Source organism: Papaver somniferum, unplaced genomic scaffold, assembly GCF_003573695.1.
Source record: "Papaver somniferum cultivar HN1 unplaced genomic scaffold, ASM357369v1 unplaced-scaffold_10, whole genome shotgun sequence".
NCBI lineage: Eukaryota > Viridiplantae > Streptophyta > Magnoliopsida > Ranunculales > Papaveraceae > Papaver > Papaver somniferum.
Window position 1 is genome coordinate 969,773 of NW_020618825.1, and position 11,105 is coordinate 980,877.

Here is an 11,105-nt window from a genome sequence, read left to right on the forward strand (position 1 = left end):
TTAAACTTGTTTTCAATATTTTTTTCTATTGTTGCTTATATGTTTTAACTAAATTTTATCAGATGGCTGGGGGTAACGACGTGTTGAAGGCTATGAAAAAGAAAATTGATTGCAATGTGGATATGGCGGTGGAAGAGCAAAAATATATGTACAGCCGTTGGGATGGAGTAATCAACAAAGGTGAAGGTGCGAGTAGAAGTGGTTCTAAAAAAGGTGGTGGTGGTGGAAGACGCGGTCGTGCTCAATAGAGGATTATGTTCAAATTAAAGTACACTAGGCTTTTATGGTTTGGTTTTTAAGTAATGTTTGATTTTAACACAATTTTATTTACTTGAAGAAAACAATGTTATTTGTTTGGTTTTCGGTACAATGTTTAGATGTTTAACTACAATGTTATGCTTTTATGTTTAAGTGAAATGCTATGCTTTGAGTGCACTGCGATACGTAAGTTACAATATAAATTTCGGCTTATAAATATATAATACGTGTTAGCCGAACCGTTTTCTGACATTCCACAATTTTCTAAGTAAAAAGCTCGGCTTATAAGTGTTTAACGCGTATCAGCCGAACTAATTTGGTGACATTCGATTGTTATCTTATTAGTAAGTTTGATACTAAGTTCCATCTTAGTTTAGAGCCGAACCAAATTGCTGGCCCTCTATAATTAACAAAGGAATCCTGTTCGGCTTAAAATGAGATTTTATAAAGAGTCGAACTATTTGCAAAGTAGTAGAATATTCTAGAAACTTGTAAATTACTATACTATCTCTTTTGGGTCAAAGCATAAGGAACGTCAAAAGAACCTCTTCGGTTCTTCTCCTCTTCTCTATTCAAACCAAGTCGGAGAATAACGGTTAAAATCATATTTCATCGCCGAAATTGATCGTCGATTCATAAAAATTTGATCGTCGATTAAACACAACTATAAAATGGCCCGTGGAAAACAAAAAGCAATTGGTAGGCGGTCCAAATCTTCTTCTAATCCGTCAATTGAAGACCAACAACCGTTATAAGGAGTTCAAACTGAAATTGACAAAGAAGTTCAATCAAGTGAAGAGGAAACCCCATAAATGAGGATTATAAGGTATTTTACACAAACCCAACCTTTTAATTTTTTGATTAATGCATTTTATTGTATTGTTAGATTAGGTTTCATTCAAAAAATCTAGGTTTTTCTGGAACACAGAGACAGGTTCGGCTCATAGGGTGTTATTTATTATCTGCCGAACTTGTTACTGAAGAACAGTTCAACTAATTTAAATCATCGCCGATCTTTTGCTTTCGTAGGTTCGGCAGTTTGGTCTGGCGTTCGTATAAGCCGAACTTTGTTCTGTAACTTTTTCTTAAGGATATGCCATGTATTCTGTAGGATTATACTTATTTATTTTTTTGTACTATGTATAGGAACCAAAAGGGTAAATGAAAAACCGGGAAAATCAACCAGATGTGGAAGATCAACCTGAAGTGGAAGAACAACAACAACCAGAGAAGAAAGATTCTACACCTCGTGTTGTTGGGTTTCACATTCCTGATGATGATGATGTAATAGATGCACGAGAGGATGGCTTACCACACGGTCTTCCAGTCGATGGAGGAAAAGTGTTGATGGTTACACAGAGTCTTGGGCTAAGAGGATATATGAGACTCCTGACCATTGTCGTGCGGTCCGGGTTTTGAGACATCAAAGGTCTGCACATTGGGAAGTGATTGCTATAGTGCAAGTCTCTGGTTTATGGTATGCCGTTAGATATGGTTATCATGAATGTGATAGAGTGACAGCCTCCGCCTTTGCCGAGATATTTTCTCCTGAGACTTACACATTTCATCTCCCCTTTGGCGAGATGACAATCACTCCTGACGACACGAATAAGATTACGGGCCTTAGTGTCACCGGCGAAAGCTTGGATGCAGCGTTTTATAATATGAGTTGGGATAAGTTGTATAAGTTGGCGGAGGAAACTCTAGGTTGGCCAAGATCAATAACCGAACTAGAGTTTTATTGTTCTGTGAGAGATGTCACTTCTACCCATGATGATAAAGGTGGATCCAACAAGAAAAACAAGAATTTCAAGTTGTTGAGGTTGAAAAACTATTTTTCAGATACATTGAAGAGGGTTGAAGATGGAAAGTTGGTGATGACTGAGCAGTTAGTGAAGCAAACTTCTACAACATATATGTTGTACACTCTTGGAAGAGATATCTTTCCAGACCTTTCTGGGAACAAGGTGAGTGCTCAATATCTGCAAATTTTCAAGGATGTTCACTCCGTTAATAGTTATGCTTGGGGGACAGCGTCACTTGCCTACCTACTCAATCAACTCGCACAAGCATATAGGTTAGCAAGTACAAATATTGGAGGAAATTTCACTATGCTTCAGGTAATTATCTTCATTACATTTGAATTTTTTGTTCAAATTTAATTTTTTTGAAACAAAATATTGGTAGTTCAGTGTAAGGTTCGGCTCAAAATCGAAACTACAACACAAGCCGATCCTTGTACTGTGAAGGTTCGGCACGTACGGAAATTCTACTTTTGTACCGAACCTTACACTGCAGTGGAAGGTCAAGTATATTTTTTTGTTGGTGAATATTCCCAGAATTCTTGATGAGCAATAAGAATTCAGTTTCTTTGTTGGAGGATATTTTCATCATTGTTGCATTATTTATGTAGGTGTGGGTATATGACCATTTCCCGAAATTGAAATTGGCCAAAGTACGTGAAAGTTGGGTACTGGAGTACTGGAGAACCACCTCTTCGTGGTCCCCCAAATATGATCCAGAACCAAACTTAGAGTACTGGAGAAGGTTGGAAACCAACAAGTTAAATATGAACCACTTGCATATTTTGGGTGACGGTCCTTCACAAGTTGAGCCAGGCTATATGGATTGGTATAATGAAATTTCACATCCGTTGATTATCAATAGAAAAAGTCAAGTTATAGCTGACAAGGAGAAGGAAAAGGTTGCCAAAAAGAAGTCCAAGGCCATTGACATTCAAAAGGCATATAAAACAATGGTAAGTGATGTCTTTTACTTGTTTAATTGTTACTTCTTAAATATTAAAGTTCTTCGACCTTTAAATGGAACCAGGTTACGGCGGGTAAGGAGTTGTTAAGAAATTTGAAGAAAAGAATTTCTTGCAAAACTAAGATGACAGTGGAGGAGAAATAGGATTGGTACAACCAGTGGGATGCAGTCATAAACAAAAGAAAAATACCAAATAAACCAGAAAAAAGGCCGACGAGCAAGAGGCCACGGCAAGAAGGTGAAGGCTCAAGTGGAGCTGCTAGTGGAGGGCCAACTGGTGAATAGGATGAGAATGTACATCCTGAAGGGAAAAGAGGTCGTGGTCAGTGATCTATAAGTTTGGATGTGTAAACTGCCTTGAATGTCTGGATTTTCTTTCTTAAGTACACTTTCTTTGTTATGAATCGTGAAGCATACTTAGTTTGTTATGTTTTGTTAAATACACTTAGTTTGTTATGTTTCTTTGAGTACCTTGAATCATATGTTTTAATGTATTTTTCAATGCTTTTATATGTTTGGTTCGAATGTTTGCTGGTCTTTGAAAAAACATAAAGGATATTGGTTCGGCTCAAATTACTATTTTCGTAGTTGCCAAACCTTTTGCCTTTAACAATATTTAGGTTTCTGCGCATCTGAGTCGGCTGATTATGCTATACGCGAATCAGCCGAACCATGAATTCAACAAGTTCGGCTCGTAAGGAAATCGTTAATATGAGCCGAACATTACACTGATTTCTGGAAAATACAACGGCTATATTTTTCTTTTTCCAAAAAAAAAGATCCGTTATGGTTTTTTATATATATAGTATTATATTCATAGCATTGGGTCTGCTTAACTAATTCATGGAACCATTCACCGTAGAATATGATAAGTTGCTTGTTAGAGCTTTCATTAGGACTTATCGTATTTATGGTGAACATCCGGATGTGCACTATTCAATGTTTTGGAAAAAATAAAAAAATTCCATTTTCGGTTAGATGGAAATCCAAAACATCGTACGCGTTCGGAATTAGCCGAAACATTCCGACAAATCCATTATACGATGAAAGATTACATCAGAATATTAGGATGGGTTAATTAATATCATCCCAGCAAAACTAATGAAGAAAAAGTGAGTAATCCAAAAGCTTAATGTTCTATTATAGAGTTGTTTAGTTTTCTTTTTATAAAACTAACTTCTCATTCCTTTTTATTTAGGAAGCTAGAATTGATAGCCTTTGGGCTATACGCCATGGAGGAAGAAGATACGAGCTCAGAATATGTTAAAGATGTCTGAAGAGAAGAATTCCGAGATTTATTAGAGACCTTTGCGCCGAGATACACTAGATGGTCGAACAATTTGCAGGTTCGGCTTTTAAATGAAAATGTATGTTTGCCGAATACCTATTGTTTTTCAAATTTTAAGAACTAGCCGTTGGAGATGGTACGTTAAATGTAGTTCGTCTTGTAATATAAAAGACGTATTAGCCGAACCAGATAGATTTAAAAAACATTTGAAAATATAGCCGTTACAAATAGTACAATCCGTCAAGCATATATATAGCCACATATGATATCTCATTATCAAAGCACAAAATGGAAGCGTCTAGTCCTAAGTATACTCTAGAAGAAGATTTATGTCTTTGCAAACATTATGTAACGTACTATTCGGCGAAGGGTGCCGAGCGACGGGTAAAAGGTCTAATGAGTATGTACTACTTGGTCAGAATTCGTGAAACCGTCACCAATAAAACAGGTAATCCTAACAACCGGGATATGGCATCATTGTTTTGTCGAATTGAAACAATTAAAAATAAAGTTAGGGACTTCATAGCTATGGTTCAAATTATCAATCGATATCGGCTTAAAGGTGAAACAAATGATGAGATTGTTGTTCGAGCTATAGAGGAATGGCGAAGAAGTAAAGGAAAAAATTTCAAATACCATGCTCACTACAACATCCTTAGGAAGTTTGTCATAACTCATTTTTGTTATTAAATTCTTGTAATTGTTACTTTGTAATGTTTAGTGATTTTATAATGATTAATTTGTAATGGTGATTTTATGATTTCAAAAAATTTAGGTAATTTAATATCATTTGCAGGTCCAACTAATATGGTTTGGATGTATAATTAAATTACATATAAGCCGAACCATAACATTTCTGAAATCTTCTCAGGATCAGCTTATTATTGAATATTACGAATAAGCCGAATCTTACACTGTGTGTTGGGATAATTAGCAGCATTCTAGTTCGGCACAAAAAAATCGTTATATGTAAGCCGAACCATAACACTTGGGAAGCCAAGACATGATCGTCTTATTAGTTATATTTCCTAATAAGCCGAACATTATACTGTATGTTGTCAAAATGTGCTTCATCTGAGTTCGGCTCACAAGAATGGTCTTATTTAAGCCGAACCTTGACACTTGGGAAATACTTTTTTTTATATGAAAGGATCCGCTCAAATATATTTTTACTGGTTAGACGAACCATACACTAAAAGTTCTTTTTCTTCAAATCTTTGCACCAACAAACAAGTTAAAAAACCACAAAATATATTCAATTCATAAGGTGCGCTTTAGGATACATTATGTAGCATTCATAATCTCATATCAACCTAGGTATCCAATGAAAGCAAAATGCAAAAAAATTATATATATCCAATGGATTAAGTACTAAGGTGATCCTAACCTTACAACATCTTCTTCGTCATCTTCAAAAACATCTTCTTCATCATCCTCAAAAACATCTTCATCATCCTCAAAAACATCTTCTTCATCCTCAACATTCATTAGACACGCTAGTCCGGGTGGAAGAGGTGGATGCAAACTTATCCAAAGCTCCATATCCATAGCGTAATTTGCACACCAATCCATAGAGTAATTTACTTCAAAAACAGGCCAAAAGGCTAAAGGACACAATGGAGGTATTGGGAAACCGGGTCTAAGCTTAAGACCGATATAGTGGCAGCCTTGAACAAATGCAATAATAAGTCTTCTATCTTTCACACTCTCATTGCAAGGATTTGTTGGAGGCGCGTAGGTGCAACAACTTCCGGCCCTCGCAAAAGAATGAACAACACAATTAAAGGTCTCCGTGATTAAAAACCCACATATCGGCATTTGCATCCAATGATCACTTGTGATGATGATATCCCCATGTAAACGCCGTTCAAAACTATGAACTCTTGTGCAACCCCGTGGTCTCTTCCACCTCGTATCATTGACTTGTAGAAGTCCCTGTTTCGGCGTAAAGTTTGTAACAATCTTTGACGAATATAATTTACTTCGTCCCCTTGGGAAACCAGTTGGTTCCTATCTTTAAAAGGTCCTAGTTGTTCCGCGATGATATGGAAACCACAATTTCCATCCCCTTCGACATCTTCCATGGATATAATAAACTCATGAATGGATTTCGGGTAGGTTCTCCAAGTAGTTTTTTTGAATCATATTATAAGGTCTCAAATACTTCCCCAAACTATCTCTTTTAGGACCCTTCATTTTCCCTTCCGCATATATGGTTTTTTTTCTCCTTTTGCTTGGGCACCGGAGTAGTCTTTGTTGTTTCCATTTGTTGAGATGGAAACATTTTACCCTTAAGCTTTACGTCTCCTTCCGATGGGGGAGGACATAGAGGACCACTATTCTTAACTTCTTTGTTACTTGTTTCACTTTTATCCTTGCTCCGTCGACCACGTTTCTTTGATAGCTTCACTTCATCCATCTTGTCTAACTTCTCTATTTCCTTCTTCTCTTCTTCGTACTTTGCATCATGGTACTCGACCCCGCATGGATCCCTTGTGGTAGGTGTGGATTTTTTGGAAAGAGCATACACTTTTGCTCTCTGCACTTTTCGGGTTTCTTTCGTGGTGGCCTACCTTTTTGTGGCCCCTTTTCCGGTTCTAATATACCTTGTTGGGTGTGAGGATAGAGGATTGGCATCATGTTGTCCCATAAGATTTGTTTTTGAGGTCGCAACATCCCACGATACATTTCGATCAACCTTTTTCCATAAGATGTGTCCCAAATCTCCACATTATCGTCCTCGTCGGGCATAGGATCACAACTCAATTGTTTCCAATGAGGATCAATATCCTCAAAAGGTATAAGACAATCCTTGTACCTAAGTAGTTAATGCCGAAACGGAAGTCCCATGCTTTCCCTCATTTTACCAAACACACTCTTCTTGGGAGTTAGCATCCATTTTGTCCATCAAATCCACTTCCTTCATTATAAATTCAATGCACAAATGAGAGACCCTATGGGTTAGTCCCCGGAGCCACTTATCATCCGGGAAATAATCATGCTTCATCATTAGACTTTTTTCGAATAACTTTCTAATTCTTATAACATCGCTCATGAAATAGTCTTCCATTGCGTCAAACACCGTGACGAACGTGTCCACGTACCCAAATAGATTCCTCTTCAAACGATAGTGAGCCGACTCTACCATACTTGTAGCTTGGTTGTCGAAGTGCTTGTGGTGGTTTTTAAATGCACTAACAAATTTATGTGCGTTGGTATCCAAGAATTGCTTGCGTAAATATATAATGATTTCCGGGTATTTGACGCCCCAATTCGCAATGAGTTTTGCAACATTTTATTCATACACTTCTTTGGTGATGGACCAAGTCAAAGCATCCCATTCATTGGAGAAACATGCACACATACTTTCATTAGCCTCATATGCTTTCTTGAATTCTTTTTTCTTCACTTCTCGTTCTCCATCCGGTAATGTAGCAATCTTCTCTAGCTCTTTCAACTTGAGCGGTTGGATTATCCCTTGGCATTTCTTCCTAACATTATTCCATACATGAAAGGTACAAAGAAAGTTTTGCGCGTTCGGAAATACCTTCCTTATAGCAAACATCAATGCCGCCTCTTGGTCGGTTAACATGACCTTTGGAAGAGCATCCTCCCGGATGATTAACTTCACTTGTTCCAATGCCCAAACATAGCTTTCTTTCAACTCATCATGCAAAAAACAAAAAGCAATGGTGAAAGGTGACTTGGTTGACATATGACCAACAACGTTCATCAATGGAATCTCATACTTATTGGTCTTGTAAGTGCAATCCAATATGAGAACTTGTGGGAAGCATAACGCCAACTTTACGCATTCCGGATGGGCAATAAAAAGGTGCGTCACATGGCCGAATTCATCCAATTTCTTTTGGAAAGCATAGTTCTTCTTTTGTGCCAACCAAAATAATTGTTGCATCACCAACCTACCTTGCAAATCCTTTCTTCTCAAAGTATTTCTCGAGTTATAGATTTGTTGAAACGTAGTCTTGTTATTCTTATCATCCGCCTTCAACTTGCTAAGAATTTTAGAGGGTGCCATACGTGCTCGTGTCATTTTATCTACCTCCACATATTCATGAGCTTTGAGTCTTCCGTCTCTATAATGTCCATGAAGATCCTTTGGACGTGGGTGGTTATAACGGAAATCCATATCTTTATTCATTGTGAAAACTCTTTCATTCATGTTCCAATTTAATACGATCTTGAAGGGACAATTTATCTTCCATAGTCTTATATTTTTTCCCGGTATTCCCAACATATGGCTTACCTTTTTTCTTCTTGCTTACTTTCTCCCCAACCCTCTCACAAATCATCTCAACCCGCTCCTTTCGGCTTTGTCTACCTTTAACTAGGACGCAATTGATTTTCCAAGCATGTTCCTTAACCCATTTAACAGCTTCTTCTTTAGTTTTCCACGTCTACATATCCACAAGTACAAAACTTAAGTTTTATTAATGATTTTGCATACAACATACTTGAAAATTAATAAAAACATAAACTACGTTACGTACCAAGTCAGTTTGGAAGTGATCTTTAGTATCTTCATGAATGACATCAACAAGGCTGTGGTTGATCCTCCATAGTTTCCATTTCAGGAACAATCTACAACAATATCGCACAGGTTTTGTGTCAGGTTCGGCTCACACGCAGTACTCTATGAAAGCCGAGCTAAAGGTTCGGCTAATTCGTGTTTGACTTATAAAGCCGAACTACTAGTCAAACATGGATTCCGCTTATTGGGAACTAATATTATAAGACGAACCATGAGACTTAAAATTTATGAAAACAAAAGTTAATGTTCGGCTGGATCATGTGTAAGCCGAACATTACACTGCAACTCATTTTTTTTTTGTATTAGGTTCGGATTATATTAGCACATCACTTTTAAGCCGAACCAGGAAAATTATTTGGCGAGAAAATAATTGAATGACAGTTCAGCGTATATATATCTCAATCGCAGAAACCGAACTGTTCTTATTTCTTAAGGTTCGGCATACATCTTATCTGCCGAACCTATCTCTGTTGCGCCGAACTAGTTGCAAAAATCATAACTTTTGGTGAAATCAAGCTACAAAACTGAAATTAAACAACGTCTACAACCATACCTGGGTATTATTAGCATTGAGTTCCTCATCCATGTACTCATCTTCGGGATTTGGCTCCATAAAGGCATCATCTTGAGCTTGAGAAAAAAGTTGACTTTGGGTAAAATCATTTTCATAATCCAACAAATAAGCCATGTCTGGATCTCCATCGTAATTGATACGTATTTTCTTATCTTTACGTGATGAAGATTCACCTTCCTCACTCGAATTTGTATCACACATCTCTCAATAATTACAAAGAAAAAAAAACAGTTTTTTTCCTCCTCTTCTTCTTCTTCTTTCCTCCTTCTTCTTTTTCTAAAATAACTCACTAACTATATTTAAAAAGAAAATTATTATCCTAAATTAACACTAAACTAACTACAATCATTAACAACTAATTAATCAAATTAACACTAATTTAACACTAATCACACAAGGGTATTTTCGTATATATGAAAAAAGGTTGGATAAGGGATAGCCTAGAAATACTATTTCCAACCCCCCTTTTTGTCTTATTATGTATGCCCCAAAATTATACTGTATGCCCCAAATTAGGGTTCTTTTTTTTGGGGAAATTTAGGCCCAGGCCCAAAAATAATAATATCCTCATTGTCAGGCCCACAATTAATTTTATATACCGTGACACCCATGATTATCCGAAATTATTAAAAAATGTCTTTATGACGGTTTATGCATCCGCATGACGTGTTATGCATACTGTTTTTTCAGGGATAACTCGTTATGCATCCTAATTTTTCAGGGGTATAATTGGCAACGCAAATTGGATATTACATATCTAAAAAACCGCGCCTTGGAATTTAAAAAATTTTATATCGTAAAGAATCTTTTTAAGAGAGCTACACAACGAGTTTAAACAACAATATCAATTTTTTGTTTTTCAAGAAAAAATCGGAGGTGATCATCGTTTTAGGGAAAAATTTCGAAAACTGATACATATTCATTATGAAGCCTCCAAAGTAGATGCATAACACATTATGCAGACGCATAACAAATTATGCAACCATTTTCTCGAATGCATAACAAAGTTATGCATCTATAACGAGTTATGCAGCCATTGTGTTGGTTGAATTTAATGCATACATAAAAAATTGATGCATAATTGGTTATGCAGCCATCAGGTTATACATCCATTTTCTCGATGCAAAAAATATTATGCAACAATTTTCTCGATGTATAATGCATTATGCAGCCGTATTTTGGATGACTATCAGGTTATGCATCCATTTTCTCGACTGCATGATGCATTATGCATTAATTTTCAATTTCACATAAAATAACAAAGATGACGGATAATGTGTTATGCATCCATTTTTTCGACTGCATGACATGTTATGCACTCATAACAACATCATCTTCTTCTTCTTCGTTGTTCATCATCCCATCTCAAATAAGCTTTATTATTATTCCCTGTATTTTCTAAATCTCAAATCAACTTTTCTTCCTGTTCTACTTGATTGAAACAATTACAAACCCTATCTCCATCTCAGAACACATCCCAGATCCATCTTCTCAATCATAATACCTAATTAAAAAAAACATGCATATATCTTTCGGAAATAACAAACAACAAGATCTCGATTCATCTCAGAACATCACCTCAAACCCTAACTTTCGATTTCATTCATCTATTGTTTCCAGTCTTCATGTGATTATACTGTCTATCAATATTATTGATCGTAAGT

The 11,105-nt window shown here is 36.4% G+C and overlaps 1 protein-coding gene across 1 annotated transcript; it reads right to left on the reverse strand.

Moving 5' to 3' along the window:
• Nucleotides 1-7,610: 7,610 nt before the first annotated feature.
• On the reverse strand, nt 7,611-9,642 carry LOC113326847 (protein FAR1-RELATED SEQUENCE 5-like). The gene is made up of 3 exons (XM_026574523.1): nt 9,421-9,642; nt 8,583-8,733; nt 7,611-8,467 (listed from the first exon to the last, which is right to left on the reverse strand). The coding sequence occupies exons 1-3, from the start codon at nt 9,640-9,642 to the stop codon at nt 7,611-7,613; spliced, it is 1,230 nt and encodes a 409-aa protein (XP_026430308.1).
• Nucleotides 9,643-11,105: the final 1,463 nt, after the last annotated feature.

Bases quoted from the DNA above. Each gene is read 5' to 3' on its own strand.
- LOC113326847 (XM_026574523.1), bottom strand. From the start codon at position 9,642: ATGTGTGATACAAATTCGAGTGAGGAAGGTGAATCTTCATCACGTAAA. The intron at 8,734-9,420 runs GTATGGTTGTAG...GTGGATATGTAG, and splicing joins TCAATGCTAATAATACCCAG to ACGTGGAAAACTAAAGAAGA. The intron at 8,468-8,582 runs GTAAGCCATATG...CAATGAATAAAG, and splicing joins AGTAAGCAAGAAGAAAAAAG to ATATGGATTTCCGTTATAAC.